Source organism: Drosophila subpulchrella, chromosome 2L (genome assembly GCF_014743375.2).
Source record: "Drosophila subpulchrella strain 33 F10 #4 breed RU33 chromosome 2L, RU_Dsub_v1.1 Primary Assembly, whole genome shotgun sequence".
In the NCBI taxonomy this organism is placed as follows: domain Eukaryota; kingdom Metazoa; phylum Arthropoda; class Insecta; order Diptera; family Drosophilidae; genus Drosophila; species Drosophila subpulchrella.
The window spans coordinates 12,626,608-12,654,052 of NC_050610.1; the positions used below are offsets into that span (position 1 = coordinate 12,626,608).

The 27,445-nt window shown below is 46.3% G+C and overlaps 14 protein-coding genes across 19 annotated transcripts; 10 read left to right on the forward strand and 4 right to left on the reverse strand.

The window, feature by feature from the left end:
* The first annotated feature begins 7 nt into the window (after positions 1-7).
* On the forward strand, positions 8-1,245 carry LOC119547436 (transmembrane and coiled-coil domain-containing protein 6). Its single transcript, XM_037854296.1, has 2 exons — positions 8-408; positions 468-1,245. Exons 1-2 carry the CDS (start codon positions 84-86, stop codon positions 1,205-1,207), a joined length of 1,065 nt encoding a protein of 354 aa, XP_037710224.1. The 5' UTR covers positions 8-83; the 3' UTR covers positions 1,208-1,245.
* Positions 1,222-3,102, reverse strand: LOC119547434. The gene is made up of 2 exons (XM_037854294.1): positions 2,875-3,102; positions 1,222-2,823 (listed from the first exon to the last, which is right to left on the reverse strand). The coding sequence occupies exons 1-2, from the start codon at positions 3,028-3,030 to the stop codon at positions 1,462-1,464; spliced, it is 1,518 nt and encodes a 505-aa protein (XP_037710222.1). The 5' UTR covers positions 3,031-3,102; the 3' UTR covers positions 1,222-1,461.
* Positions 3,103-3,422: 320 nt separating this feature from the next.
* Positions 3,423-4,074, forward strand: LOC119547428 (39S ribosomal protein L27, mitochondrial). Its single transcript, XM_037854287.1, has 3 exons — positions 3,423-3,559; positions 3,611-3,774; positions 3,837-4,074. The coding sequence occupies exons 1-3, from the start codon at positions 3,496-3,498 to the stop codon at positions 4,038-4,040; spliced, it is 432 nt and encodes a 143-aa protein (XP_037710215.1). The 5' UTR covers positions 3,423-3,495; the 3' UTR covers positions 4,041-4,074.
* Positions 4,075-4,352: 278 nt separating this feature from the next.
* LOC119548460 (60S ribosomal protein L27a) lies at positions 4,353-5,566 on the forward strand. The gene is made up of 4 exons (XM_037855728.1): positions 4,353-4,448; positions 4,688-5,005; positions 5,232-5,366; positions 5,461-5,566. Exons 1-3 carry the CDS (start codon positions 4,446-4,448, stop codon positions 5,358-5,360), a joined length of 450 nt encoding a protein of 149 aa, XP_037711656.1. The 5' UTR covers positions 4,353-4,445; the 3' UTR covers positions 5,361-5,366; positions 5,461-5,566.
* Positions 5,567-6,075: 509 nt separating this feature from the next.
* LOC119548425 (probable pseudouridine-5'-phosphatase) lies at positions 6,076-7,719 on the forward strand. Of its 2 annotated transcripts, none has more exons than XM_037855665.1 (4): positions 6,076-6,200; positions 6,403-6,518; positions 6,572-6,790; positions 7,175-7,719. In XM_037855665.1, the coding sequence occupies exons 2-4, from the start codon at positions 6,455-6,457 to the stop codon at positions 7,585-7,587; spliced, it is 696 nt and encodes a 231-aa protein (XP_037711593.1). In that variant the 5' UTR covers positions 6,076-6,200; positions 6,403-6,454; the 3' UTR covers positions 7,588-7,719. The 2 variants fall into 2 exon arrangements, with proteins under 2 accessions (XP_037711593.1, XP_037711594.1); XM_037855666.1 differs by lacking the exon at positions 6,572-6,790 and adding an exon at positions 6,831-7,049.
* On the reverse strand, positions 7,688-8,234 carry LOC119548426 (NADH dehydrogenase [ubiquinone] 1 alpha subcomplex subunit 2). Its single transcript, XM_037855667.1, has 3 exons — positions 8,061-8,234; positions 7,891-7,997; positions 7,688-7,825 (listed from the first exon to the last, which is right to left on the reverse strand). Exons 1-3 carry the CDS (start codon positions 8,156-8,158, stop codon positions 7,743-7,745), a joined length of 288 nt encoding a protein of 95 aa, XP_037711595.1. The 5' UTR covers positions 8,159-8,234; the 3' UTR covers positions 7,688-7,742.
* Positions 8,235-8,596: 362 nt separating this feature from the next.
* Positions 8,597-9,840, forward strand: LOC119546730 (tRNA selenocysteine 1-associated protein 1). The gene is made up of 2 exons (XM_037853220.1): positions 8,597-8,737; positions 8,799-9,840. Exons 1-2 carry the CDS (start codon positions 8,702-8,704, stop codon positions 9,774-9,776), a joined length of 1,014 nt encoding a protein of 337 aa, XP_037709148.1. The 5' UTR covers positions 8,597-8,701; the 3' UTR covers positions 9,777-9,840.
* Positions 9,841-10,138: 298 nt separating this feature from the next.
* LOC119546641 (PHD finger protein 14) lies at positions 10,139-13,780 on the forward strand. 2 transcript variants are annotated; one of them, XM_037853086.1, is made up of 2 exons: positions 10,139-12,356; positions 12,731-13,780. In XM_037853086.1, the coding sequence occupies exons 1-2, from the start codon at positions 10,205-10,207 to the stop codon at positions 13,579-13,581; spliced, it is 3,003 nt and encodes a 1,000-aa protein (XP_037709014.1). In that variant the 5' UTR covers positions 10,139-10,204; the 3' UTR covers positions 13,582-13,780. The 2 variants fall into 2 exon arrangements, with proteins under 2 accessions (XP_037709014.1, XP_037709015.1); XM_037853087.1 differs by having other exon boundaries at positions 12,758-13,773.
* A 236-nt stretch (positions 13,781-14,016) lies between these two features.
* LOC119546642 (zinc finger protein 32-like) lies at positions 14,017-15,550 on the forward strand. The gene is made up of 2 exons (XM_037853088.1): positions 14,017-14,175; positions 14,234-15,550. Exons 1-2 carry the CDS (start codon positions 14,142-14,144, stop codon positions 15,388-15,390), a joined length of 1,191 nt encoding a protein of 396 aa, XP_037709016.1. The 5' UTR covers positions 14,017-14,141; the 3' UTR covers positions 15,391-15,550.
* Positions 15,440-17,176, forward strand: LOC119546643 (gastrula zinc finger protein XlCGF8.2DB-like). Of its 3 annotated transcripts, none has more exons than XM_037853090.1 (2): positions 15,440-15,459; positions 15,848-17,176. In XM_037853090.1, exons 1-2 carry the CDS (start codon positions 15,455-15,457, stop codon positions 16,986-16,988), a joined length of 1,146 nt encoding a protein of 381 aa, XP_037709018.1. In that variant the 5' UTR covers positions 15,440-15,454; the 3' UTR covers positions 16,989-17,176. The 3 variants fall into 3 exon arrangements, with proteins under 3 accessions (XP_037709018.1, XP_037709017.1, XP_037709019.1); XM_037853089.1 differs by lacking the exon at positions 15,440-15,459 and adding an exon at positions 15,605-15,776; XM_037853091.1 differs by lacking the exon at positions 15,440-15,459 and adding an exon at positions 15,707-15,787 and having other exon boundaries at positions 15,848-17,175.
* A 2,056-nt stretch (positions 17,177-19,232) lies between these two features.
* Positions 19,233-20,623, forward strand: LOC119548027 (zinc finger protein 501-like). Of its 2 annotated transcripts, none has more exons than XM_037855102.1 (2): positions 19,233-19,285; positions 19,343-20,623. In XM_037855102.1, exon 2 carries the CDS (start codon positions 19,347-19,349, stop codon positions 20,538-20,540), a length of 1,194 nt encoding a protein of 397 aa, XP_037711030.1. In that variant the 5' UTR covers positions 19,233-19,285; positions 19,343-19,346; the 3' UTR covers positions 20,541-20,623. The 2 variants fall into 2 exon arrangements, with proteins under 2 accessions (XP_037711030.1, XP_037711029.1); XM_037855101.1 differs by having other exon boundaries at positions 19,259-19,285; positions 19,337-20,623.
* Positions 20,617-23,023, reverse strand: LOC119548026 (oocyte zinc finger protein XlCOF6-like). The gene is made up of 2 exons (XM_037855100.1): positions 22,925-23,023; positions 20,617-22,875 (listed from the first exon to the last, which is right to left on the reverse strand). Coding segments are annotated over exons 1-2 (2,184 nt in total). The 5' UTR covers positions 22,927-23,023; the 3' UTR covers positions 20,617-20,693.
* A 375-nt stretch (positions 23,024-23,398) lies between these two features.
* Positions 23,399-25,375, forward strand: LOC119547626 (solute carrier family 17 member 9). The gene is made up of 3 exons (XM_037854553.1): positions 23,399-23,664; positions 23,737-24,124; positions 24,178-25,375. The coding sequence occupies exons 1-3, from the start codon at positions 23,597-23,599 to the stop codon at positions 25,039-25,041; spliced, it is 1,320 nt and encodes a 439-aa protein (XP_037710481.1). The 5' UTR covers positions 23,399-23,596; the 3' UTR covers positions 25,042-25,375.
* Positions 25,374-27,440, reverse strand: LOC119547625 (elongator complex protein 3). The gene is made up of 5 exons (XM_037854551.1): positions 27,297-27,440; positions 26,995-27,236; positions 26,784-26,937; positions 26,008-26,719; positions 25,374-25,951 (listed from the first exon to the last, which is right to left on the reverse strand). The coding sequence occupies exons 1-5, from the start codon at positions 27,316-27,318 to the stop codon at positions 25,432-25,434; spliced, it is 1,650 nt and encodes a 549-aa protein (XP_037710479.1). The 5' UTR covers positions 27,319-27,440; the 3' UTR covers positions 25,374-25,431.
* Between the last annotated feature and the right edge of the window lie 5 nt (positions 27,441-27,445).

A 27,445-nucleotide genomic window follows, 5' to 3' on the forward strand; every position in this document is an offset into this window, starting at 1 on the left:
GTTATTGTTATCGATATCTCAGATATATCGAATTATTGGTTACTTGAATTAAATTTGATTAAATTTTGTTTAAATTATATCAAATGGACTCAGATACGACTCCTGTGGAGAATATCCTCCTCCGGAGCAAGATCCGAGGATATGCCCGGGATCAACGCCTTGAGTGCCGCATAAAAGCGAAGGACGCGTTGCGTATTGGACTCGGGCAGGTGAAGGAGGAGGTGGCGGCGCTGGAGAGCCTGGGCACCAAGGACGTTACTGGAATGGCCGGCCGGATCAAGCGCCGCAAGCATGCCACCTCCGAGGATCTGTGCCGCCTGTCACTGGCCTTCCTTCAAGGCAATGACAATATCAACGCCTTTGCAATCATTCCGGGCGCCATTCAAGTTCTGGTAAAGGAGCTCACTGGTCAGTATATTATCCTTCAGGAATTGTATTCTTGTCTCATAAAGGAACTTCACTTTTAGGGCCTCACATTCAGCGGCACATAGATGCCGTCGAGTGCCTGTGTAATCTTTCCCTGGGCGAGGCTCATGTCTCTGAGAAGATTGCCAGTTTGGCGGGCAGCTACATGGTCACATACCTCGATGGCAAGGAGGAACGCCTGAAGCGCAGCTGCCTTTGGACCTTGGCCAACATCCTGGCCACCTGCGATAAGGCTGGCAGGATCTTACTGCAAATGCAACTGGTGCCCAAATTGTGGCGGCTGTACAGCGAGCTCAATGGCTGCCAAGCAGATGCAGGTATCTGCCTTTTCCTGGTGGCCACCCACTGCCGGCCGCATGTGAGCGCCGATGACCGGCGGTACATAGCCCAGAACCTGCACCAAAAGAAGCTGGAGGATCCTGCTAGCGAATACTTCATGTACATAGTGCACCAATTGGAAATTGTTGGACAGGATCTCAAACTAGGAACCAAACAAGCCGAATGCCTGGTGAATTTCTTTGAAGCCACCGTATCCTCATTGGTTGACAACCTTTCTCTTATCTATGGAGTGCGTGTGATGGCCAATCTGGTGGCAAAAGGTGAACCACAACTATTGGGTGGACTAGCAGAGCCACAGAATTTTGTAAAAACCCTAAATCACCTCTTCGCCAAGCGAGACTCTCAACTCAACCTGGACTTGGTACGTTTGCTCAGGAATTTTCTGCACTTAAACCTGTCAGACTCCAATATGATATTGGATAGTTTGCAAATATACGCATAGGCTTTGATAAAGTCTTGCGAATCTCTTTATTGGTCTGATTATACTTATAAAAGAAAGTACTTGAGTACATGAGAATGTAAAATGAACATGGATTATAGCTAAGCATGGGTAAACCCCTAATAGGAAACAAAATAAAATAAATAAATAATAAACAAATACAATTTGACAAAACACAGAGATGCAAAGTGGCTGGCGGGATTATTAATTTAAATATATTCAGCCACCCTGCATCGAAAAACAGTTCTTTGGAAAATTTAGATGTCATCTTCGAAGAGGGCGATTATTTCGCGCCTCTTGGCTTCGTCGTCGGCGACACTGCCCCTATGGGCATTGTGATTGTGGACCTCCAGTTCGGAGACCGAGTCGAATACTAAATTGCACTGTCCACATCGGGCTGAGAATATGGGGGCACTGCCCTGGGAAATCGTGCCAGGAGAGACTACAGCCCGTTGCAGTTTCTCCAGGAACGTGGCCCGCTCCTTGTGCTTGTCCAGGCCTAGTCCCAGACCCAGCGATGACCCCGCGGCCACTCCCCGAATGGGAATGGGTTTCTTTACCGTGGGCGTACTCTGCGAGTTGCGGCTTTCTGAACGCTCAATGGCGTACAGAACATTATTCTCCTCCGTGATCGGAGTCGTCGTGCCGCTTACAAAGTCAAACATGGCAAAAGGCTGTTCCTCTACCGAGCGAAGATCGGGAATATCTGCGGGAATTGTCACCTCAGTCGACTTCTCGCCGTTGGACACCTTCACTTGATTGAGCTTCTCGGCCAGAAGCGAATCTATGGAATGTTCCTGCAGCCAGGTGCAGGTCTTGTGCAGGGCGAATATCATGCGGCGGATGAACTCGTGCGGCGATACCATTTTTTGCCGCCTTATATCCATAAGTTTTGTCACCTCATTAACAAACGTGACGAACTGGTACTCCACGCAGTTGTCCAGATGCGACTGCTGCGACTCCTCGAACATAAAGCGCTTGGAGCAGGCAGGGCACTTGCGCTCCTTCCACATGGGCTCCGGAATATTGACCTTGATGTCGCGCAGTTGCAACTGGTCCTGCTCCATGGGATCGTCTTCCTCGAAGTTCGTCTCGCTGTAGTTGTAGCAGTTCTTGTGCTTTCGCAGCAGAGCCGCCTCCTCGTTGTCATCGCTGGAGCTGGCCACCGCATAGTAATCCTCCTCGTCCTCGTTTTGGCCGCTGCCTGTGGGCAGTTCTCCATCCCGGGAGTGTCTTGGCAAGGTATTGTGCTTGTTGAACAGTATGTTTAGGTATTGGATCCTCTGCTCCGAGCTGCCGCTCAGTTCGGGAGCCGCTTGGTTGAGCAGTCGCTTGTGCACCTTGTCCTTGGTGGACTCCAGTTTGGAGCTGCTGTTGTTCAGGAGAATATTGTGCACGGGTCTCTGCTCCACGAAGCGTAGATCCTCGGCAGTGAAAAGGGCGCTCTCCTTGTCTATTTTATTCGCATCCGAGATGTTGACCCTCTTTTGCTGGTAGAGCTCAGCCAGCTTCAGACTCAGGGCATTCTTGATGCACTGCTCCCGGAATGTTACGGCGTGCTTGAGATACGAGATGCATGGAGCACATATGTTCCGCGGCAGGCCGTCGTCAGTGGAGTTCTACGAAAATGTAATCTATAGATCTGGATGCCAGAGATGGGAGTCACCTACCTTCAGCCCCGTCGTCTCCTCGAGCAAAATGTTTATGGGCTTCTGCCAGTTGAGGAACTCGTTTGTGGAGCCGTGCAAGTATGTGGGAATCTTGGCGAAAATCTCATAGTCTGCGGGGCTGCTGCAGATGCGGCAGATATTGCCCCACGTCGTCATACTAAATTTAAACTTTAAACTTAATGCTAATGCCGGAAAAAACAAACAAATAATTTTCGACGCCGGCGAGTGTAACCCCACTGAAAAAGGTTCAAAATTCCACAATCCGCCCCCGCTTACAGCAGAGATGTGGGCTTAGCTATTTTATATCCAGATTATATTTCTCTAAGGCTTAGTAGTTTATAAAGAATCTTTTTTAAGAACGGTAACTTATCTTTCTAATTAAAAGTATAACAATAAACTAACAAGTAAAATATATGTTTATTTATTTATGTTGTTTAAATTCAGATTTAAAAAAGGTATGATTAACATTGTTAGCTGTCTTTTATCGACAGTTGGCAACAGTCGATAACATTCTGTTAAGTGGAGCCCCTTTCGGTATTTCTGCTCCACTTCCGCTGGCCACACTAGGTCTTAATAAAAAATTGCATAAACAAACCTCGTTACTGGAATATAAGCCCAAAAATGTCGTTTAATATAATGCAGAAACTTACAATGACATGCCTGAAGGCGGACCAGCCACTGATGAGTAAGTACTTGCCCTAAAAAGAGGATTGCAACTAATGATTTGCGATTTCAGCCACCGTGCGCAATGCCAGTAAGAAAACCGGTGGAAGTACGAGGAACAAGAAGGGCCATGCGAGACCCAAACATCGGGGATGGCGCGTCCAGGATGGACACCACGTCTCCGAGGGCACCATTCTGGCCACCCAGCTCACCACGCGCTTCCATCCGGGCTTAAATGTATGTAGCAGTTGAAGGAGTTGTCCTGGCTTTTATGTTCCTATTTTGAATCCCTTTGATAGGTGGGATTTGGACGCAATGGAACCCTGTTCGCCATGGAGCACGGCAAGGTATATGTGACCTGCGAGCCAATCGACCCCAACTGGGACCACAGCTGGATTCAGCGGAACTACGCCGGCCGTCAGGACCAGACCATCTATAAGAAGTTCTTTAATGTTATACCCGAAAATCAGCACCAGCGATTTAAGCTAGTGGAGGAAATCTAAGTTGTTAAATATAAAACACCAAACAAATTATAAACTAAATATTTGAATTATTGGCGACATAGGTGTGCTTAACAGCTACTGTTAAGTTAACAGTCTTGCTTAGGGGTGCTCTGAGCCATGTATCGAATACATATCGGCTCATAAATATGAGTTATTTGTATTATTATATTTTATTCATATTAAATCAAGTTTTTAAAAATGGAAAACTAATTTTCCTTATTACCTTGATTTCTTTAATATTTACTTTTATACCCTTGATCTTATTCAAATATAATTGAATATTCGATATTCCCTGGCAAGACATCGATATTCTACAACGATCGATAGTATCGAATAACTATCGCCTTCGGTCCCACCTCTACAACCGCAGCCAACTTCGCTTCTTTCTTTCCAAAAAATTTGAAGATGGTGAGTGGACGTCGGTAAATGTGGTGCACTTAAAATGTGGTTTGTGGGCAGGTAAACGCAGCGAGATGAACAGAAGAGTTGTCCAAATGTGAAGCAGCTTGCCTGCCCGCCGACCGCAAGGCCAAAGTGAGGATATAGAGCGCAGCGAACGCTGCATGTAAACATAACCTCCAGCACGTGGGTGAAAAATGTGAGGATTGGTGAATGAAAACACGTTTCTGTTCTGCTCTCCCTTACAGTCGAATATCAAGCGGAAGAAGACCAGGAAGCTGCGTGGTCATGTCAGCCACGGTCACGGCCGTATCGGCAAGCACCGCAAGCATCCCGGAGGTCGCGGTAACGCTGGTGGCATGCACCACCACCGCATCAACTTCGACAAATACCATCCCGGTTACTTCGGCAAGGTTGGTATGAGGAACTTCCATCTGCGCCGCCAGCACAAGTTCAGGCCCGAGATCAACCTGGACAAGCTCTGGTCCCTGGTCGGAGCCGACAAGTTCGCCGAGTTGGAGAAGGAGAAGAGCACCAAGGCTCCCGTCATCGACTTGGTTAAATTCGTAAGTTTCCCCAGCTGTCTGTTATTCCTGATTCTGCTGCTGCTGCTGCTTTGAATATGAAGAGACACCTAAGGCGATGGGCGGACAGAATGCGACCGTACAATTGCTCTCACCGTGTAGAGGACAGCCTTTCAGATCAAAGCCAGCAGCTTCTTCAGAGGATGTGCATTGTTTTCTTACCCCCTGTGAGCCAGCACTAACGAATGTTCTTATCTTCTCCCAATAGGGCTACTACAAGCTGCTGGGCCGTGGTCACCTGCCCGCCCGCCCCGTCATCGTGAAGGCCAAGTACTTCTCCAAGAAGGCTGAGGACAAGATCAAGAAGGCCGGCGGTGTGTGCTTGCTGAGCGCCTAAGTTAAGGTAAGCTATTGTCTTACATCAAATGGGTCTTAACTCCTCTCAAAATCAACGTTTTATTATTTCCATTGGCTAATTTCCTTTGTTTCCCTTGCAGATTCCCTTCAACAGAAAAAAAGCAAGTGGACTACATTCGACCATCTAAAATGTATTTGTTTTTTAATAAATTTAAAAGAAAAACAAGTATCTGCTATTCCTAAAAAGTGTGATGTTTACTGAAAGCTTTTGGGGACACATTTTGCTTGCTCTTTGATAAAAGTTGATGCCGATTTCTATGAATAGTTGTCCATAGGAAAATATTTTAGAAACTGCAATTGCAGGTAATTTTGCAAAATAGTTCTGGCGATGTTAGGATTTTTGATTTGTGGCTTGAGTCAAGATAACTTAGCATAAAAAAATGTTTTTAATGCTTGATCCATAATTACTAATACTTTTATTTCCTAATAAACTTCGTTATCTAATACTTTAGCCATGATAGAGGTTTCATCACCTCAAAATTTGAGGGGACGATTTTTGAAAATAAGTAAAGCTCGCATTAGAGGTGGAAAAACATCCATGTTCTTGCATGTTGGAATAAATAAATAATAAATAAAAAAATGTATTTTTAATCTATTTTTTAACGTGTTACATTCTGGATTGAAAAACAAGATTATCAACAACTGAAAAGGGTAATTATACAATTTAAAAAAACATCGATTACTCCTCCCCAAACATCTGTGTTACCGATGTTTTGAAAACCTCTCCACCTCTAAAAGCTCGCAATCGCGGAAAAATTCGGAAAGCAAGGCGGAAAAAAACATTCGATACGCGATTGCCAAAGGCGGAAGAGGATTACGTGTAGGTCAAGGCCGTACAGTTATGGGCAGTCCTTATCTTTGACCCCACTGCCAGGAAGGCGACGACATTCGGTCAAGGACACGACCGAACAAGAGGCAAAAAATCCAGGAAGTGTGGTCAAAGTGGGGGACATGAGAGAGTGGGCGGGGGATGCTCCAGTTCCAGCTGAAATGGTGACTCAATTATGACCTCTGTGTTGCAGCGGCGACCTTGTCTACCTGTTTGCCATTACATAACCGAGAAACAACCTCAAGATGGCCAGTAAAGTGCTGCGAAAGGTGACGCACTGCATCTTCGACATGGACGGATTGCTGCTGGGTGAGTGCCGCCGTGCTTGAGTCTGCTTTTTGTGTTAACTGTTTGCCGAACAGACACCGAACGCCTCTATACGGTGGCCACCGAAATGATCCTCGAGCCCTACGGCAAGGCGTATCCCTTCGAGGTGAAGGAACTGGTCATGGGCCTGCAGACGGAGCCGCTGTCCAGGTTCATGGTCGAGCACTATGAACTGCCCTTTTCGTGGGAGGAGTACGCTCGCCAGCAGCGCGCCAATGCCGAGATCCTGATGCGGAACGCCCAGTTGATGCCAGGTACTAATCCCCGTTCTCGCTTTGCTACGTCACGTTTCAGACACGGAGCGGATATACGAGGAGATCACCCGGCAAATAGCCGCCTCCTTTGGCCGTCCGTATCCGGCGGACGTGCGTTTCCGGGTCATGGGCACCACGGAGCAGCGCTCGGCGGAGATAGCCATAACCGAGTGCCAGCTGCCCATCACGACGACAGACTTCCTCAAGCAGTACTCGAAACTGTGCCACGAGCGGCTTCACAACGTTCCCCTGCTGGAAGGTTAGCACCACGTCCAGAACACACTAATCGGCTTTATCCCTTTATAAATACCACCTGCGCTCTATCTATTGCTTATCCAACTGTCCAAAACTTGTCATTAATCTTATATGCATTCCCTATTTTAGGTGCTGAGCGCCTGCTGCGTCATCTGCACGCCAACAAGGTGCCCTTTTGCCTGGCCACCAGTTCCGGCGCCGACATGGTCGAGCTGAAGAGCAACCAGCACCGGGAACTGTTCAGCCTGTTCAACCACAAGGTGTGCGGCTCCACGGACAAGGAGGTGGTCCAAGGCAAGCCGGCACCGGACATTTTCCTGGTGGCCGCCTCCAGATTCGCTGTGCCGCCCAAAGCCTCCGACTGCCTGGTCTTCGAGGATTCGCCGAATGGCGTTACGGCGGGCAATAGCGCTGGAATGCAGGTGGTCATGGTGCCGGATCCGCGGCTGTCGCCAGAGAAGACCTCCCACGCCACCCAGGTGCTGGGCTCCCTGGCGGATTTCAAACCGGAGCTGTTCGGTCTGCCCCCCTTCAAGGATTGAGCTTAAGGGCTGTTTTTATATGCTATTGCTATAGCTGGAAATTAATGTACCTACCAAGCGAAAGATTTTAAGTGTAATGTGTTACTTAATATACACGTAATTGTGAATATACGTATTTATTGCCGCCTAAAATAATAGTTTTCTAAGCGTAAGATCTACTTCCCAACTGCCTCCAGGTTTTTGTGTATGTCGGGAGCTTCCTGGTTGGCCAGCGATAGGGAGACCTCTTTGCCGTTGACTGGCGGAGATTAAGTGGAGGATTTTAAGCTTAAAAACATATGTATTTTCCATTTTTCAACTCACCATAGCGGGCGGTGAGTCGCGGCTGGACGCCGGAGCATTCGCGCACCAGGATCGGTAGATCGGGATTGTTTTTCTTTAGGTTGGGATAGAATCTTTCCACATATTCCCTGTAAAGTAACGTTGCTCGAGGGTAAATTATATAATTTAAAAGGGGGCGGTGTCGATTTTACCTTGCTCCCTTGGAGGCTGCCCCTTTTGGATCCAGTATGATCCGCAGCTCCTTCAGTTTTGGAGTAAAACTGGCCAACCGGGACAGAGTAATACGCATTTTCGCCAAAACTGATTTGAATTTGAAATGATTAGAAACTAAAGTCTATGGAAATGTCGTTACTGCACAGGGTTGTCAAATAACCTTGGATTTTATAGTGGTATTATTGTTTTTTATAAAATGGTTGAAAAGAGGGTTTTTTAAGATATGCAAAGCGCATGGTAAAACAGTGATTTCACAGGAAATTACATTTTAATGTATATACTTTTAAAGTTTTGATTAATTTTAGGTGTTAAAGAAACCGAATTTCAGTAGTAACTGGCTTTAAATTAACTGTTATTTCATTTTTAATTTAAAATAAATTACTTCTATTTAGTGAATACCCAAACCACCGAAGACACCAACCAAGGTGGAAAACATGGCTTAAACCAGGGCTCCAACTGTTTTATGGTACTATATCGATATATCGTTAAACATCGATGCCAAAGAAACAACAAGATTTTTCACATCACTAGCCTGGTCGTTAGAAAAAAAGAACATATTTTTTAGATTTGCGTTTGTTGTGTTGATTTAAACGACAGAAAACAGTTCATTTAAGCAGCCATGGCCTCTGTACATTGTCAACTGTGGATGGGAAGCGTGAGTAGCATTGTGTGTTGCCCCATAAACACCATCTTCAACTGCAGAATGGCCATTTCAGCTGGAATCCTACATGACCGAGAACTTCATAATCGCCGCTTTCCGGAAGATGGGCGAGGATCCCACCACCGTGCGACTGATGCGCAACAAGTACACCGGCGAACCGGCCGGCTACTGCTTCGTCAACTTCATATCGGATGACCATGCGCTGGACGCGATGCACAAGCTGAACGGAAAGCCCATTCCCGGCACCAATCCCATCGTGCGCTTCCGCCTGAACTCTGCCAGCAACTCGTACAAACTGCCCGGCAACGAGCGCGAATTTAGCGTCTGGGTGGGCGACCTCAGCTCGGATGTGGACGACTACCAGCTGTACAAGGTCTTCTCCAGCAAGTTCACCTCCATCAAGACCGCCAAGGTGATCCTGGACAGCCTGGGCTTCTCGAAGGGCTACGGCTTTGTGCGTTTCGGCATCGAGGATGAGCAAAAGTCGGCGCTGTACGACATGAACGGCTACATCGGACTGGGCAGCAAACCCATCAAGATCTGCAATGCTGTGCCCAAGCCAAAGTCCGAGTTGGGCTCTGGCCTGGGAGAAGGAAACACAAACTATGGCTATGGTGGCTCCGGAACAAGTGCTTCCACGGTCGGGGGAACAGACTACTCGCAGTACTACGACCCCACCAGCACCTATTGGCAGGGATATCAAGCCTGGCAGGGCTACTACGAGCAGGCTGGTCCTTCGATCACAGATGCAGCTGCTTACTACCAGCAGGCCATGTCCCAGTCGCATTCCAACCCACAGACCCTTGCCCAGCACGCCGAAGCCTGGAGCGCTCAACGCAGCGCTCAGTACGAACAGCAGCAGCAGACGGCGACGGCCGCCAACGGAGCTGATGATGAGTACGGATTGGTGGAGCACAAGTTCGTCCTGGACGTGGACAAGTTGAATCGCGAGGCCATCGACGCCGATCGCCGGCTGTACGACGCCCTGGAGAGCTCCAAGTGGCTGCCCATCGAACAGCTGGAGGTCTTTTAAGCCGCTGAATATAGTTATAGCTTAGTTATTATCGGAAAATACATGAGCCCGTCTCTTAGCGTTATCTTCATTCTTCGTTTACTTTGGGAAATTACCATCACCTCTCTGTTTTTACCTTTATCCGCACAGATATGGCAAATCAAATAAAATACATTTACATTTTTCTTTTACAGAATTTTACATTTTTGTTTATTTTGCGTTTTTTTTAATGTTTAACTAGGAAGTGTTTTATTATCATTTTGTTTATAAAATTGGCACAGTTTTCAATTAAAATTAGGAAAATTAATATAATTTAATTTCAAATTAGTTTTGGTCGATAACACCATACCTGGAATACAAGTCCATCTCTATGACATATCGGCAGTCGATAATTTTCCGGAAAAAAATTGTGATAAAATTGCGGATAAATCCGGGTTGTCTGCTTAATCATGAAGCGAGCGCGCCAGCCGAAAATTACCACGCAGGCTCTGCTGGATTTCGACCTGGGCGAGAGCTCCTCGGACAGCGAATTCCTGCCGGACATCGACAACTGCTCGGACGGATCGAAGGATGAGAGCGATGGCGACGAGAGCAGCGACGCCAGTAGTGAGTCCGATTCTGACTCGGATTCGGACGCGGAGAGCGAGGACTCGACGCTGATGCTCCGCCAATTGCTGGCCGAATCGGAACCTGCGCCCGTGGAGAACGGCATCAATGGCGGGGACCATGGAGCAGCTGCTCCTGCGGCCGGAGGAGTCCCTCGGCCCCCGTTGCAGCTGTCCAAAGCTCCGGCGAAGCGGATGTGCTGCGTCTGCCTCGGCGAACGCAGCGATGACGTCAACGAGATTGTGGAGTGCGACTCCTGCGGCGTTTCCGTCCACGAAGGATGCTACGGGGTCAGCGACAACGTGAGCATCTCCAGTACAAACTCCACCTGCTCCACGGAACCGTGGTTCTGCGAGGCCTGTCGCGCCGGAGTCTCGGAACCCGACTGCGAACTGTGCCCCAATAAGGGCGGCATCTACAAGGAGACGGACGTGGGCAAATGGGTGCACCTCATCTGTGCGCTGTATGTGCCCGGCGTGGCCTTTGGCGAGGTGGAGCAACTGTCCTCGGTGACGCTGTTCGAGATGCAGTACAGCAAGTGGGGCGCCAAGGTGTGCTCCCTCTGCGATAACGCCCTATTTGCCCGTTCGGGAGTTTGCATCGGTTGTGATGCAGGCATGTGCAAGACCTATTTCCACGTGACCTGCGCCCAGGTGGCCGGATTCCTGATTGAAGCACACCACGAGGACGATGCCGCCGATCCGTTCTACGCCCACTGCAAGGTGCACTCGGACAAGGAAATGATCAAGAAGCGGCGACGAAACTATCACACCCTGCGGCTCAACATGTTGCAGCGAGCCAGGGAAAAGGAGGCAACAGCTGGCGACCACGAGGCACCTGCTCCCCACCCGAATCCAGCGCAAGCGCGCATTCAGCGCAAGCTCCAAAAGATCCAGCACAAGTACGCGCGGCACAAGGAGCTCAAGCCCACGCCGTGGGTGCCAACGCAGAAAATGTCGCGCTTGCTCACCACTTCGGCCTCCGCCTGTCGTCGCCTGTTGGCCAAGGCGGAGATCATGTCGGTGGATGTGCAGCATCTGGAGCAGCGGGAGGCACACATCAACGCCCTTACCGACATTCGAAAGAAGTGGCACATTGCACCGGCCTTCAGTGTTGAGTTTACGGCCTACTACATGGACCGCATTGTCCGCATGGATGACTTCCGCCAACAACAACGGCAGCTTATCTCGCAAAACGCCATTTTGTCCAAGGATCAGGACGTGCTCAGGGCTCAGTATGACACGGCATTGGAGGAACGCAAGGCGGTGAAGGCCACCAAGGAATCTCTGCTAACGAGCATTAAGTCGCTGCACGCCTCTTTGGCCCAAATCGCACCAAACATGACGCTGCCTAGCGTGGATCTCATAGCACGTCCATTGCCAGAGGTGCCGCCCAAGACAAGTACGCCCACTCCACCCCAGCGACCCATTTCAGTGCCCACAGCTGCTGCCCTAAAAATGGGCGTGGGTTTTCCGTTGGGCCACCTAGGCCCACCGGGCAGTAAGCTGGACTCTTCACGAATGCTCAGTACTCAGGCCAAACAGGGCAAGCACGGCAGCTCGTCGGCTTCCGTCGATGCGGCTCCTTCGGTGGCCTGCGGTATCTGCAAACGGAGCAAGGATCAGCACTTGTTGGTCAAATGCGACACATGCAACCTGCACTACCATCTGGGCTGCCTAAATCCACCGCTCACACGTCCGCCAAAGAAATCCAAGCAGTACGGCTGGCAGTGCTCTGAGTGCTGCGATAAGTCGGATGGTTCAGATGCCGTCACGGAGATCTCCTCGGGGCCGAGAAAATCCCGCAATCGCTTCAACAAAGATGGCCATTGGATCTACGAGGATCGGTATTCGCTGGACGATGTTCCAGTGGCCATCGCTCCCAAAAGGGCGATCAACAAATCCTTGCCAGCTCCTGCTCCGGACTACATTGAGGATCTGACCAAATCGCCGAAACGTCCCAAGCTGCAATCGCCGCATAAAACACCAACTAATGGTGAGTTCGTTGCGAAGAATTCGACTTTGCACTAAGCTTGTCAAGAAAATGTTGCTTAATTTGGAGTTTTTGTTTTGTTGTTTAAAAATGTTAACATGTTTATTCTTTGTTTTGAAAGTACTCATTTTGGTTTAATGTATTTGCGAATGTCCATGATTATCCGCATGATCGTTTCAAAAATTATGTTTGATATGTTTGAAAAACATATATGCTTTTCCCGTAAAATGTTAATTTCCCTTCAATTGGATTGATTTTGGCACCTATGCTAGAAGGAAAATTCTTACTCAACGTTATATTCATTTTTGTGTGATAAGTACCACAGATAACTTAATGGAATTAAAAACCGCTTATTTATTGTTTGTTTCGAATAAAAGCTAATCTCACGGATCTTCTTCCGCCAGTTCCTGCCGCTAATGCCACACCCACACCCGCAGCTGCTCCTGCGTTGGCAACTCCCAATGCCAGCGCCTTGAATCTATCTGGCTGCGAGGATTCCATTGACGACTCTTGCGGAAAACTATCCCGCAAGGGCAAGCGCAAGGACAAGCACAAGAACAAACACAATCTGTCGTCGGACACGGAGAAATCCATCGGCAAGGAGCACAAACGGAAGCGAAAAAAGCGGGCTCACCTCGACGAATCGTCGTCTCACCTGGACACCGTGGCCAACTCCTCCGGCAGCACCATCAAGATCATTTTCAAGGCACTGCGCCTGCCCGGCGAGGATGCGCCCGAATCGCAGTACTTCTACGTGCCGGCCAACGCAGTGCGTTCCGTGGATGAAGCCTCGCGTCCCACCTCGGTTGAAACGGTCGAGGACAGTGTCCAGGGAGCGGAGCAGGCCTTGGCCCCCATTGTACTGCCGGCAGCGTCACCGCAAAAGATACGGGAGCCCAAGGAGGCTCCTGTTCCCGCTGCCGCTCCCGTCGCCGTCACCACTACGCCGTCGCCAAAGCGAAAGGTTAGTCCTCGGAAGGCAACTCCCCGGAAGACTCGGGTGGGTCGTCCCCGAGTGTCCAACACCAAGCCGAATGTGGAGATCAGCTGCTGTGTGTGCAGCCAGACGGGAAAGACCAACCAAGTGGTGACCTGCGACGAGTGCCACCGACACTATCACTTCGCCTGCCTCGAGCCGCCGCTCAAAAAGTCGCCCAAGATTCGCGGCTACTCCTGGCACTGCGCCGACTGCGATCCCACGGACGAGGATGCACTGCCCAAGAAATAGAAACTAAAACTATTTAGTATAGGTTTTTTACCATTTTGAAACGAATTATCTTAATAGGCATCGCGATATTTACAATAATAACAATTGAATATAACATACAATTATACTTAGATTTAATAATAAACTATTGAAGGTATTGTAATATAAAAAATGGCTAATTTCAATTGTCGGACGTGGGTTCTTATAAAATAAATCACTTGGCAACATAGTTTGTACATATATGCTGAATCTGTACTATTATTTTACTTTTAACGAGCATTTAAGTTGCTTAGAAGAAATATTAATAATAATTTTATTATTAACTCATCATTTTAATATTATTCTTTAAAAATTGTATATTTTTTAATTAAACAAATTAAGAAACTCGAAATCTAGTATTCCGATAACTTTTAAATTTTGTTATTGATTTCGGGTAACAGAGTCACAGGGTGATTAGCGTCACCAGTAATCGGAACTATCCTTCAAATTTTAGAACCTATCAAGAACGTCAGCTAATTTTTGTGATTTTTGTGTTATTTATTAATGTCTTGATTACTCAATTTCAGGACAATGGAGAAAATATGCCGAGTTTGTTTCAAGAAGTCGGACGTCATGGTAAACATTTTCCAGGAAACGCAAGAGCTGGACATTTCCATTGCGGATATGATTTCAGAATCTACCGGCTTTCCAGTTGAAAAGAGGGACTCTCTTCCGGAACTGATTTGCCTGCCTTGCCGTGAGGATGCTGAAAATGCCTTTGAGATCAAGCAAACCTACGAGAGGAGCCATTACTTCTTCAGCCTGATGGAGGAGGATCGTGAGGCAAAGGCCTTTTACAGAGCTAAGGATCAGGAGGGGGACAAAAAGACTGCATCCTCTACAGATGATAGCGATGATAGTGATATGTTCTTCGAGGACAAGGACTTCCATAAGGAAGAGGACAAGAAGACCAAATCATCTACGGATGATAGCGGTGATGGTGATATGTACTTAAAGGACAAGAACTTCCATAAGGAAGAGGACAACAAGACCAAATCATCTACGGATGATAGCGGTGATGGTGATATGTACTTAAAGGACAAGGACTTCCATAAGGAAGAGGACAACAAGACCAAATCATCTACGGATGATAGCGATGATGGTGATATGTACTTAAAGGACAAGGACTTCCATAAGGAAGAGGACAACAAGACCGAATCCTCTACAGATGATAGCGATGATGGTGATAAGTTCTTCAAAGATAAGGACTTCCATAAGGCTAAGGATCAGGAGGTGGTCAAGAAGGCTGAATCCTCTATAGATGACAGCGATGATGGTGCTAAGCAGCTTCCATTTAAGTGTCCACATTGCCCGAAGAGATGCAAATTGAATGGCAATCTAACGAAGCACATGAGACTCCACTCCGATGAAAGACCCTATAAATGTGAGCACTGCCCGAAGACCTTTAAAGATAGCTGTGCCCTGCAGAAGCACATACGCATCCATACGGGCGAGCGCCCCTTCAAGTGCACCGAGTGCCCGAAAGCCTTCTCTTACTGGGGCTCCCTGAGGGATCACAAGTTGGGTCACTCTGGCGAACGTCCGCACAAGTGTCCCCACTGCGCGACGTCCTTCAGATGGCGGAAGCTTCTTACCATCCACTTGCGCTGTCACTCCGGAGAACGTCCTTATAAGTGCTCCGAGTGCTCCAAGACCTTCGCTGCCCGCTCCACTCTGGGAACTCACATGCGAACCCACACTGGAGTGCAACCCTACGAGTGTCCCACGTGCCAAAAGTCCTTCAGCTACTCGCAGAGTCTGCGTGCGCACATGAAAACACACCAGAAATAACCCTGGATAAACCTGAAACCTTGAGAGTACCTTAAAAAAATGCATTCCGTTGTTAGGCATACATATGTTGTAATTATACTGGTTAAGAAATCTCAAGATTGATTTTAGTCAACTGAAATTGTTGTTAAATGATATGATATTAAACATTGCAGTAAATTATATATATATTTATATTCGGTTCCTTCTACACGAAGTCCTTTTTAGTTTTGTTCTATTTTAAAAATTGGTTTGTTTAGGGATAACAGTATATTAAATCTTTTAACAGATTTCGACTGCGCATAACAGCTGTTATAGTAATCATACGATATACATACATATATCATATTGCATTTCACCTTCGCACATGTTTTTCTCATGGATTTGGGTTCCTTGACTAAATTGACTGAGTAGTTCTATTGTACATACATATTCTTGGCCTACTAAAATATGGCTAATATTATATTTATTATATGCACAGGGCCGAGGTCATGGAGAAAATTTGCCGGGCTTGCCTGGGGACTCCTGGAGATGAGCACCTGGTCAACATATTCGATAGGATGCCGAAACTGGAAATCTCCATAGCAGAAATGATCACGGAATGCACTGGGTTCGAGGCCAAGCCAGGAGATTCGTTTCCCGCGACCATTTGCCGTGCTTGTCTGCAGGATGCGAAGAATGCCTACAAGATCGGGAAGACCTGCGAGAGGAGCCACCAGTTCTTCTGCCAGGTCCGTGATGAGGGCATAGAGGAAGCCATTTGCGCTTTACTCGAGGAAGAGGACTGGGAGTTTTCGGACAAGGAAAGCGAATGTGATACCTCCGCTAATACTTTGAAATCGGATGATGGCAAAACCAAAGAGACAACTGGCTTACAAAAGAGCTCAAGGCGGAAAAGACGTCGAAACAAAAGTCTTCAAGGGAACTGGGTCCAGGGCTACAAATGTCCTCACTGCTCCCGGTCATGTGTCAATGAACAAGTTCTGACTGTCCACCTTCGATGTCACACTGGTGAAAAGCCCTATAAGTGCCAACACTGCTCCAATTCCTTCGCACAAAAACCCACTCTTATTTCGCATATTCGCATCCACACGGGCGAGCGTCCATTCCAGTGCACGGAGTGCACCAAGTCCTTCGTAAAGGGTTCAGATCTCCTGCGGCACAAACGAGTCCACGATGGAGTTCGCCCGCACCAGTGCCCGCATTGCAAGAAGTTCTTTGCCAGAAAGTCGCATCTGCGGGATCACATACGCGTCCACACGGGCGAGCGTCCCTTCCAGTGCCCCCAGTGTCCCAAGACGTTTGCGTTAAAGCAACCACTTCGTCGTCATATCGCCTCCCACTCGGAGTCGGGAGCCTTCAAGTGTACCCAGTGCCCGAAGTCGTTTCCAAGGAAAAAGCATCTTCGCAGGCATGCCAAAGTTCACTTAAATGTTCCACTGCATCCATGTTCCCAGTGCCCGGAACAGTTCGAACATCATTATGCCCTCGAACACCATATGCTTACACACTCGACGGACAAGGTCCATAAGTGCTCCCAGTGCTCCCAGAAATTTACCTTAATGCGGTACCTAAAAAAGCACATGCGAATTCATGCCAAGGAAAAGAAACGATTTATTTGATATTGCTGGAAAAAGTCTAGGTAGCAACTTTTTAGATTGAAACCCTAGCTTTTAAGCATTGAATGTACTTAAACACTGAAGTAAATCATCTTTGTGAAATCAGTATGAAACTACCTATGAACATTATATATTTTATATATTTAAACTTTTCTTAATGAATGTTTGAAACAAATACAAAAAATGAAGAAAAATCCTTATATTTATTTATGTTAAAGTTTCCGGTTTTGTTCTAAACATTTTATATTTTATTGTCAAATTAAATCTTGATATATGTTAATTCTTATCGATAGGATTTTGATGGCAAATCATATGTTTACCTGAGTTACAGGTTCAAAGGGTGGCTGTGCACTTGAATCTGTAAACTATAAAAAATGTTTGGATGCTGTGTATTCTCGCTTTATTATAATTAATTTAAAAACATTGAGCTTTTTGACTACAATACGATCGTAATCCCTGCAAGCAAAAGGGCGATATTTCTATCGCCTGTCGTCCAGAAGTCACTTCTTAGTAACTTCTGCGCGATAGAACACATTTTACAAAAACAAAATATACATGTATCGCGAAGAAGTAACTTCCAAGTCACTTCTGGATGATAGAAAGACGATAGTACACATTTTATAAAAACAAAAAGGGTCGGGATCGCAAAGAAGTAACTTCTGAGACACTTCTGCGCGATAGAAAGACGATAGTAGTGAGTAAAACACGCGATAAAAAGAGGTCGCGGTAATTTTCCGTCACCCCTTTTTTTCTGAAAATTTTTTGGGTCTTTCTTTTGACCCACGCCGTTATTTTTCGCCCGAGCGTCATTTCGTTGCGTGATTTGTCTGTGGACAGTGCGGTTTTGTATCAAATTTGTGCGTTTTAAAAATATAGCTTTGTTTTTTCTAATTGTTTTTAATTGCTTAACATATTTAAATGTCCCCCCAACAAAGCGTGCGAAATTACGTGCTTATCGTGAGCTGTACGATTATTTAAACCTTTATACGGACAAGCTAGCTGTGGACATTACTTGGCGTGTAACTGCGGAGAAACCCAGCATCCAACGATTCTCAACATATTTAATTGTAAAAGGTAATGTATTCTACTTTATTTTTACTTTGACTGAACAAAAAACCATTTTTGTTTCTGTTTCTTTTAGAAATGGTTATTAATACATTTCTTATGTCGACGGAGCTGGACCTAAATAACATTGTTCAGCAAAATTTTCTACTTGCCATGGACCGTGTATACAAGCGGACAAAGCACGTATACAAAAAATAAATGCAAAATATTAAAAGTAAAAAAAAATATGTTTTTATTCAAGATTTTCCAATTGGGAAAGACTCTTCTAGGTATCTTCTACAAGCATATGTAAAGTTACTTTTGAGTGACTTCCATAAGTGACTACGGCAACACTTCCAGAAGTTACTTCGGCGATATCGCATTCGGATCGCGGGAGTGACTCCCTTCGGGAAGAAATGTGCCACTTCGGCGACACTTCTAGAAGTCACTTCGGCGACACTTCCAGAAGTAACGCAGAAGTGACTTCGAGAAGTGTCGCCGAAGTGGCACATTTCTTCCCGACGGGAGTCACTTCCGCGATCCGAATGCGATATCGCGGACGATCGTTTTCATCTTCTAGAAGTCACTTAATAGTGCCTTCCGCGATAGAAAATGCTTGCAGGGATGATCTTGAAAAGAAGGGAAACACCGAAGAAGACAACTGTTCTATGCAAACTGTTCTATGCGCATTCACAGCGAGGAACGAGGATTCGCTGTCAAGGCACCGAATACCAAAGTAGGAACGGGAATGCAGAAAGAAGTGGACAAGACTGTTCAAGATTACTTTAAAAAATCGCTGGAATTTTCAAATAAAAGTACAAAAGTATCTGTAAAATGTCCTCAATGCCCAAGGTTTTTTAGTCTAAGGCGACACATTCCCAAGCACAGAGGATAGTGAGCCTACTTAACTGATACTCAAGATTAGTACCAATTTCTGAGTCAAGAAAAGACAGAACCGAAGAAGAAGTATTCCCAAAGCGGATAAGAAAATATACGTACTATTATAGTGAAGGTGAAGAAAGAACCCACAACAATGACCTCATAAAGTATTTTAAAATTAATGAAATAAAGAGTTCAAATATTTTATAATTAAATGGAGAATTTGTTCGGTAAATACTCTTAATTTAATTTTGTCTTGAGCCATTTTTCAAATATCGATAACAATTCGATAGCAAAACATCTGTTGTTTCTGCTTAACAGCATAGGGTAGATCGTGCACTTCGAAATAATCCTAACAGATTGTAAACAAAAAAGTGGTAAGAAAGTAAAAATAATTTTGCTATTTGTTTTTAATTGGTTCTTCTTAGCAACAGGACGATGGATAACTTGTGTCGCATTTGCAAGTTAAGAAAAGGCTTGTTGGTCAAAAGTGGAGATTCCCTTCCAGAAACCATCTGCGTGCTATGCCTTAGCAAACAAAACCAAGAGGTCGTTGAGACGAATTCATTTCAGGAAGAAGTTTTCGAAATATCCGAATACCAAATGAAGGAAGAGGTCCTTGAAGAGGACACAACGGATGAAAACTATGAGAATGACAAGTTGAATTGTAGTGAAGTTAGCTTAGCTAAAAATGAAGAATTAATGATGGAAAAGAGTGAATTCGACATTCAGGTTAAAAACGAGCCAGTTGAAGAAGACCTACTTGAAGATGAGGATAGTATAGGCAATATTCAACCTCTTGAAGACTGGTTAAAAGTGGAAGATACCGATATCACTGAAGATTATAGTATTGATGATCCTGGTATCAACGACGTTGATAAAGAATGCAGTTTTAGTCCTAGAAATAGCGATATTGATAAAGACTGCATAATGACCGATCTTCTCTTCAAGTGTCCTCATTGTCCGAAAAGCTTCAAAAGGAATTCTATTCTTCAGTTACACAAGCGGATTCACGATAAAGGTCGGCAACAGTACAAGTGTTCCTACTGCCCGATGGTTTTTCAGCAACATTCCAGTCTAATATTTCATGTTCTAGTTCACACGGGTGAGAGGCCGTTTAAGTGCTCCCAATGTGAATGGGCATTTAAGTTAGAGGCGCATCTCCAATATCATATGAAAGTTCATACTAAAAATCAGAATTTAGGCATTGACAAGTACCAGAATCCATTCCAATGTTCGCAATGCTCAAAGACATTTCCACAAAAATCTAACCTTCAGAATCATTTAAGAAGGTGGCATGTCGAAGGAAAATCAACCCAGTGTCCTCACTGCCCCGATTCGTTTCCAGGTACTTACAGCCTTTTAAATCATATCCGCAAAGCCCATCCAAACGTAGAATACCTAAAATGTCCCATGTGCTGCAAGACTTTTATGCTTCGTAGCAGTTTGAAAGAGCACATGAACATCCACTCGAATAAAAAACAGTTCCAGTGCACTCAGTGCTCGGAGGCCTTTTCTGTGAAAAGGCAACTACTTAAACACATCCATTGCTCCCAATGCTCAGAAGTATTCAACGATCATGTAATACTCGCGAAGCACATGCTTATCCGACATCCAAAAGAATTGAGATAGGTTTGTGAATATTTATCTCTCATTAACACTAAGTTAAAGTATAATATTATTGTTCAAAATTAATAAAATGCCAACCTTTAAAACATAGTAACATATTTATTTACTTATATTAAGTAAATTACCCTTAAATGTAACACCAAACCCAGTGGATTTTTAAAGTTCTTCGAGCGCACTGAGATTCTCCTCCTCTATGGTAATCTCGCATATGGGTGGTTCTGGTTCCGAAGGTTTCTTCTCATGGCGTCTACTGATGTGCTTGACAAGGTAGTCGCTTCTTGAAAAGGTTCTTTTGCACTTGGTACAGCCATAGGGCTTTTCCCCCGTGTGAATGCGTATGTGCATTCTAAGAGTTTGTTTGTTCGCAAACGTTTCCGGACAATGTGAGCATGTAAGGCGCTTTTTCACACAGTGTGTGAGAGTATGGACTTTAAGATTTTCATCATTTGAAAACGTTTTTGGGCAGAGTAGGCAATTATGCGTGTGTTCCTGAGCCTTACTGACGAATTCTTTTTTGGTGTGTTCAATCAATACGTGATTTGTATAGGCTTCTTTTCCTATAAAGCACTCTGAGCAATCGGTGCAATTATATTCTTTTTTCCTGGTGTGAATCAACATGTGTCTCCTAAGCGATCTTGGGTTTTGATATGTCTTCAAGCAATCGCTACACTTGTACTGTGGGTCATCTTTTTTAGTGGAGATTTGTTCTGTGTGGTTCCTAAGCATGTGCTGCTTAAGATGATCCAATTGCACATACGATTTGTTGCATTCGTTACACCAGAACGGCCTTTCGCCAGTGTGAGTACGCATGTGTTTTTTCAGAACGGAATTATAGGCAAATGACTGCAGGCAATCCGGGCATTGATAAGGCCGTTCTCCGGTGTGAGTTCGAGTGTGCTCTTTAAGCTGCGCCGGATTTCTGAAGACCTTTGGACAATAGGCGCACGCAAACTTTTTTTCCTTCGTGTGAGTCCGCATATGTCTCTTAAAGGTCGATACGATACTGAAAGTTTTCGGGCAGTGGGGACACGCTTTTGGTTCCTCATAATGATTTCTTAAGTGGGCCTTAAGATCATGACTGCGCCAGCACACCTTTGGACAATGAATACATCTAAACACAGGAACTTGGTCATCATTGCTGTTGTCTGCTGCGTCCTCCGGATTTTCTAGCTTAACATCCTTATCATTGTCCTCGAATATATCCACTTCGATGTCTTGGAATGGATCGGTTTCGTTGTCGGACATCTGGCAAACTTCTTCCTCGAACAAGGCGTTGTGAGTGTGCATGTGATTAAGGAGAGCATCTTCGTTGGCAAAGGACTGAGGGCAATGGGAGCAATTGAAAATTGGTTCCTCTGTCAGAGTTTGGCTCCTGGCTCTTGTGCTTCTCCGAGGTCTGGATATTTGCTTGCAGTGAGTTTTGATGTGCGAATGAAGATTAGCAGGTTGTATAAAAGTCTTGTGGCATTCGGAACACTTGAAGGGTCGTTCTCCGGTGTGAGTGCGGTCGTGATTAACAAGATGGGTTCTTTGTATAAACGACTTAGGACATTTAGAGCACTTGAATGGTCGCTCCCCAGTATGAATACGAAGGTGTGATTGAAGATTGGAACTATTGAAAAAGGATTTGGGACACTGCGGACATTTATATGTCCTAACACCGGTGTGAGTCAGCATGTGCTTCCTCATTTGTGCTGAAGTAGGAAAGGATTTGGAGCAGTGGTCACAGTTCTGCGGTGCCTGTTTTTTCTTGTGATCGTTTCTGTGGAGATTAAGAAAATACTTGCTCCGAAACCTCTTGGGACAACGATCACATTTGAATGGAAGTTCTTCTTTGGTAGGGTCATAATCAATATCCTTTATATTATTACTAGCTTCCACTTCGGTGTTTTCATCATTACATTCTTCATTGTAATGGTCTATTGGGCTGTCTAAAGTATTGGCCATGTCTTCCTCTGCAAAGTCTTCTTCTAAGGGTTCGTTCTTCACGTGGCACGCAAAGTGATCGGTTTCCTCTTCATAATACGACTCGCAGTCCTGTCCATTGTAATCCTCATCCTCCACAAAATCCTCCTCTATGATTTCCTCCTTGATTTGGCAGACGAGCTGCTGGTTGGTCTCGCAGGTTTCCCTGGCCCTGAATGTGCTTGTCATATCCTGCAGGCAAAGCACACAAATGAATTCCGGAAGACGGTCCCCTTTGGCAACTGGAAAGCCGGTTGATTCCGAAATCATATCTGCTAAGGATATTTCGAGATCCTGTGTATTTTGACCCTTAAATATGTGCACCATGTTCTGGTGCTTCAGCAAGCAAACCCTGCATTTTTCCTTCATTTTCCTGAAATATTCAGTTTTAGAGGCAGTAGTTAAAATTGTGGTCTACTTACATGGGGTTGCAATGAAATGACGTTTGGAAATTATATTTCTCAGGTCATATAGTTTGTTTACTTCCTTGCACTGGTCCTCCATTAACATTGCGTGTAAAAGTGCTGTTAAGCGCAAAAACACATGTTGCGCTATCGATTTATTATCGATTCAAGGCATATCGACATAACATAAACACGGAATAGTTTATTTGGGCATACTATTTTGTGCACCCTACAACGGGGCCGATGGGGAATATCCTATTGATAATGCACTTAATTTAAAAATTAAATAAAAAAAATATGTATTTTCAGAGAATTTGATAAATTAAATTACGTAAACTAATGACATCATATATTATAAAATAAATAATTAATATTAAATATACATTCTATCCATATTAACATGCAATGTATTTGTTTTGTCTGCGTGCGGTACAACTGCAATCTTAAACTGAAAAAGTAGCGCATAGCCAAGTCTACTTGGCCGGACTATGCTCTAAGATCCAGCGGCTGCTGGAAAAACAGCCACGTAAAAAACATAATCGCTCAAATACATTGTGTTCTGGGTCAAACCAAACTGAATGAAAGTAAACAAAGGCCATTAGAATATGCCACAGCGGCAAGAGACGCAGCATTTGGAGTTGATATGTGACGTGAAGCAGCAGCAATAAAACCGGACCCCATTTTTTGACCATGGACGAAAAGCTAAAATACTCGCTGCTGCGCGGGGAACTGGTGGACACGCAGAGCATATGGACCAGGTGGGAATCCCTGAGTGCATCTCATCGATCATACCAATACTCTAGTTATCCGCCTCCCTCGATTCTTTTCAGGCACGAGAAACGCGTGTGGTTTATCACCCTGATAACGGGCACCTGCATGCTCTACTCCACCCGCACCACCATGCCACTTCTTGTGCCGGCCGTGGCATCCGCCCAGAAGTGGAGCAAAACCGACTCCGGCACCGTGCTCAGCTCCTTCTTCTGGGGCTACACGCTCACACAGGTTGTGGGCGGATATTTCAGCGATCGCTTTGGAGGTCAGCGGGTCATCCTGTTCGCCGCCATCGGCTGGTCGCTCATCACATTCCTGATGCCCACTATTATCTGGTCGGCGGGCTCTATTAAGAGCTATGCCATTCCCTTCATCGTGGCCATTCGCATTTTGAACGGAGCCCTTCAGGGCGTCCACTTTCCCAGCATGATCAGCTTGACGAGTCAGGTAAGTAGTTATCATACTGATACTCACATAAACTACAATCTTATCCCCTGCAGAACCTGTGCCCCAATGAGAGGAGCAGCTTCTTTGGCCTGCTCACAGCCGGCTCGGCCATGGGCACTCTCTTAACCGGAATCATGGGTTCGTTTCTGCTGGATTATTTTGGCTGGTCGTACGTCTTCCGGGTGATTGGTCTGATGGGCATTGCCTGGGCGCTGGTGCTGCGCTACTATGCAATGGCCGGGGAGCGCAATAGGATCATTAACATAGCCACGCCCTCGCGATTGTGCGCAAACAAGAGTCCGGCGGAGGCGACGGCCGTGCCCTGGCTGCGCTACTTCAGCCGGCTTTCATTCTGGGCGTGTGTTTTGACCCACGCCTGCGAGATGAACTGCTTCTTCGTGCTGCTCTCGTGGCTGCCGACCTACTTCCACGACGGCTTTCCACACGCCAAGGGCTGGGTGGTCAATATGATACCGTGGCTGGCCTTGCCGCCGTGCACTCTGTTCGCCAAGTACTTGACCACCAGGTTGCTTGCCCGCGAGTGGCACACGACGACGGTGCGCAAGTTTATCCAGAGCTGCTGCTTTGCCGCCCAAAATTTGGCCCTTTTTGTGATGAGCCGCACCACGGATTTCCACACGGCCCTCATCTGCATGACCATCATTATCGCCGGCACGGGCTTCCACAACAACGCGGTGACGGTGAATCCCCAGGATCTGGCTCCTTTGCACTCGGGCAGCGTCTTTGGCCTGATGAACACAGTGGGCGCAATCCCTGGCTTCCTAGGTGTCTATCTGGCCGGACACATTCTGGAACTCACGCAGAGTTGGCCGATGGTGTTCAGCGCGGCGGCTGGCATTAATCTTGTTGGATGGATCATATTCATGGTCTTCGGCTCGGCGGAGGCCATTGTCTAACATTCTCTTGCACACTTTCCTCAGCATAAACTAACTTATTTATTTATGTGTGGTGTATATTAGAGTGGGTCGATTTATGTTGATGCATCTGATTTAAAACTATTCTTTTTTATTTTCAAATATAATATGACGACCACGAACTTTTCTTGTGAGATGTTAAAGCCAAAAATATGTAGTATCATGGATACTTTAAGACTATGATCTTTAGCCAATAAATCAATCCACTCTATATATATTAATGTATATAATTAAGGCCGTAGTTTTAAGTAGCGAAATCTTACTGCTCCTAGCGTGATAAATACAAATGTTTAATCCATCAAGCTACACCAACATAGTCATTAAATTTTAAATTTATTTGAGGCCATCAGGAATCTGTATTATAATTCCCAATTAGGCTATGCTTTTGGACATGTACGGCCCGTCCAGTTCGTATCCCAGCTTGCGATAGTAGTTCCTGGTGCCTACTCCCGATATTACCGCCAATTTGGTGCTGCCGTGCTCCTCGCGAGAAATTCGCTCCGCCTCCTCCATGAGCAACATACCGAAGCCCTGGTGCTGGAACTTGGTGGGATCACGGGCATTAACAGGCACCACTGAGCCATACACGTGCAGTTCGCGCACAATGGAGCACGCGCCCTTCAACTCCGGACGGAAGGTGTCCGGCGAGCACTTACGCAGCCTAAGAAGACCCACGAGAATGTCCTGCTCGGGATCTTCGTAGGAGAGGAACGTTTCCCAGCCGCCGTTGGCCACATAGTCCCGGCGTATTAACTCGATTTCGTATGGGCGCACCTTGTTGTGGATCTCCTGAATGCCAACCTCGCGCGTCCTGACATCGCGGCAAGTGGTCCCAAGATCCTTCATGCGGGCCAGAGCCAACTCGCGGAGATTGCCGTGCTCCACGCCGGAACTGGAAAGGATAAATATGTAAGGCAAAATAAATTGATTTTATCAAGCTTAACTTACCTAACCAGAGGCATGGGAATGTCGCGCTGCACGCGGTATACTCGCGTCCATGGTGGTACAAGGGCCAAAATCTTGGCCACCAGGTCCACCAGCATCGATGGTGGATAGGACTTATACCGACCGGTCTTCCACAGCTCATAGAGTCCTGTGCCGCGAATGACAAGAGTCGGATAGATCTTCAGGCCGTCGGAGCGAAAGGCGGGGTTTTCAAAGTACTCGATAAACTGCTCTATGTCGCGCTCAAAGTCCACGTTCGGAAGATCGGGCATCATGTGCGTCACGATCTTATAGCCGGCATCCTTGCCCAACTGGAAGCTCTCGCACACCGCCCGCACGGTGTGTCCTCGATTCGTGTCCCTGGCAACGTCCTCGTAAACCGATTGCACGCCAATCTCCAAACGGGTGCAACCGTAGTTAAGCATGTCTGAAATATGCCGCTTGAGGCAGTAATCCGGACGCGTCTCTATGGTGATGCCAATGCACTTGGTGCGTGACTTCTCTGAGTAGCGAACGGCCTCCGCCACATTGGCGCTGCTGTGACCGGAGAGGGCATCGTGCAGGTTGCGAATGAAGTAGTCGCGGTACTCCTCCGGCAGGCACATGAACGTGCCGCCCATCACGATGAACTCCACCTTGTCCACGCTGTGGCCCAACTGCTTCAGCTGTTCGACGCGGTGGCGCGTCTGCAGGAAGGGATCGTACCGCGCCCGGACTGCAATGCAAATTGGTTGGATGAACATATTAAGTTTACATTTTGGAAAAACAGATCGACTTACTGGCTCGCATTGAGGTGGGCTCATAGCCCGTGTACGACTGCGTAGAGTACTCGAAGTCGCTGTCTGGTCCACCGGGACAATATACGCAAATGTTGCCTGTCATGTTGATGTGCGGACAGCGATGGGGCTTGCACATGACGGCCACAACGGCAATCTGAAGTAAAGGGAATGGATAAAGAAGGGCTGTCTTTCATTAACCAAAACGACTTACTCCACTTGCTGTGCGAATGGGCTTGGCCCTCAGCTTGGGGAGAAGGATCTTCTTGGCGTCCTGCGGCACGGCTGCAATGATGTCCACCAGGCGCGGCGAGCTGTCCAGTCCGTACTTGGAGGACACCAAGGACTTCATCCTGTTGAGGTTCACATCCTTCTTGGCCTCGTGCGCCCGCAGCAGCTCCTGGATGATCTCCCCAATAACAAGCACCTGTCGCTCCTCGCGGCTCAGCCCGACACCTGTAATGTAAGTACGGGTTAGCAGGTGTTTAGTATATCACTTTCCCGCATGGAACTTGCCCAGCTTCTTTTTTGGCTTCATTTTCAGGATGAATTTCACATAAATTGCACGTGTGACGTCGTCGCAGCTGTTTTGTTTTGGTTATCGACCGATAGTCCTAGGGATGGTCCTCAATAGATGACACAACATTGTGGACAGGTATGGTCTC

Coding starts and splice junctions, on each gene's coding strand:
- LOC119547436 (XM_037854296.1), top strand. CDS start 84: ATGGACTCAGATACGACTCCTGTGGAGAATATCCTCCTCCGGAGCAAG. Junction 409..467: donor TCTGGTAAAGGAGCTCACTG/GTCAGTATATTA, acceptor CTTCACTTTTAG/GGCCTCACATTCAGCGGCAC.
- LOC119547434 (XM_037854294.1), bottom strand. CDS start 3,030: ATGACGACGTGGGGCAATATCTGCCGCATCTGCAGCAGCCCCGCAGAC. Junction 2,824..2,874: donor AGGAGACGACGGGGCTGAAG/GTAGGTGACTCC, acceptor ACATTTTCGTAG/AACTCCACTGACGACGGCCT.
- LOC119547428 (XM_037854287.1), top strand. CDS start 3,496: ATGTCGTTTAATATAATGCAGAAACTTACAATGACATGCCTGAAGGCG. Junction 3,560..3,610: donor GGCGGACCAGCCACTGATGA/GTAAGTACTTGC, acceptor TTGCGATTTCAG/CCACCGTGCGCAATGCCAGT. Junction 3,775..3,836: donor GCTTCCATCCGGGCTTAAAT/GTATGTAGCAGT, acceptor TCCCTTTGATAG/GTGGGATTTGGACGCAATGG.
- LOC119548460 (XM_037855728.1), top strand. Junction 5,006..5,231: donor TCATCGACTTGGTTAAATTC/GTAAGTTTCCCC, acceptor TTCTCCCAATAG/GGCTACTACAAGCTGCTGGG.
- LOC119548425 (XM_037855665.1), top strand. CDS start 6,455: ATGGCCAGTAAAGTGCTGCGAAAGGTGACGCACTGCATCTTCGACATG. Junction 6,519..6,571: donor CATGGACGGATTGCTGCTGG/GTGAGTGCCGCC, acceptor TTTGCCGAACAG/ACACCGAACGCCTCTATACG. Junction 6,791..7,174: donor GAACGCCCAGTTGATGCCAG/GTACTAATCCCC, acceptor TCCCTATTTTAG/GTGCTGAGCGCCTGCTGCGT.
- LOC119548426 (XM_037855667.1), bottom strand. CDS start 8,158: ATGCGTATTACTCTGTCCCGGTTGGCCAGTTTTACTCCAAAACTGAAG. Junction 7,998..8,060: donor GCAGCCTCCAAGGGAGCAAG/GTAAAATCGACA, acceptor GTTACTTTACAG/GGAATATGTGGAAAGATTCT. Junction 7,826..7,890: donor GCGACTCACCGCCCGCTATG/GTGAGTTGAAAA, acceptor AATCTCCGCCAG/TCAACGGCAAAGAGGTCTCC.
- LOC119546730 (XM_037853220.1), top strand. CDS start 8,702: ATGGCCTCTGTACATTGTCAACTGTGGATGGGAAGC. Junction 8,738..8,798: donor GTCAACTGTGGATGGGAAGC/GTGAGTAGCATT, acceptor TGGCCATTTCAG/CTGGAATCCTACATGACCGA.
- LOC119546641 (XM_037853086.1), top strand. CDS start 10,205: ATGAAGCGAGCGCGCCAGCCGAAAATTACCACGCAGGCTCTGCTGGAT. Junction 12,357..12,730: donor GCATAAAACACCAACTAATG/GTGAGTTCGTTG, acceptor TTCGAATAAAAG/CTAATCTCACGGATCTTCTT.
- LOC119546642 (XM_037853088.1), top strand. CDS start 14,142: ATGCCGAGTTTGTTTCAAGAAGTCGGACGTCATG. Junction 14,176..14,233: donor TCAAGAAGTCGGACGTCATG/GTAAACATTTTC, acceptor ATATGATTTCAG/AATCTACCGGCTTTCCAGTT.
- LOC119546643 (XM_037853089.1), top strand. CDS start 15,745: ATGGATTTGGGTTCCTTGACTAAATTGACTGA. Junction 15,777..15,847: donor TCCTTGACTAAATTGACTGA/GTAGTTCTATTG, acceptor TTATATGCACAG/GGCCGAGGTCATGGAGAAAA.
- LOC119548027 (XM_037855102.1), top strand. CDS start 19,347: ATGGATAACTTGTGTCGCATTTGCAAGTTAAGAAAAGGCTTGTTGGTC.
- LOC119547626 (XM_037854553.1), top strand. CDS start 23,597: ATGGACGAAAAGCTAAAATACTCGCTGCTGCGCGGGGAACTGGTGGAC. Junction 23,665..23,736: donor ACGCAGAGCATATGGACCAG/GTGGGAATCCCT, acceptor GATTCTTTTCAG/GCACGAGAAACGCGTGTGGT. Junction 24,125..24,177: donor TGATCAGCTTGACGAGTCAG/GTAAGTAGTTAT, acceptor TATCCCCTGCAG/AACCTGTGCCCCAATGAGAG.
- LOC119547625 (XM_037854551.1), bottom strand. CDS start 27,318: ATGAAGCCAAAAAAGAAGCTGG. Junction 27,237..27,296: donor GAAGCCAAAAAAGAAGCTGG/GCAAGTTCCATG, acceptor CTTACATTACAG/GTGTCGGGCTGAGCCGCGAG. Junction 26,938..26,994: donor CCATTCGCACAGCAAGTGGA/GTAAGTCGTTTT, acceptor CCTTTACTTCAG/ATTGCCGTTGTGGCCGTCAT.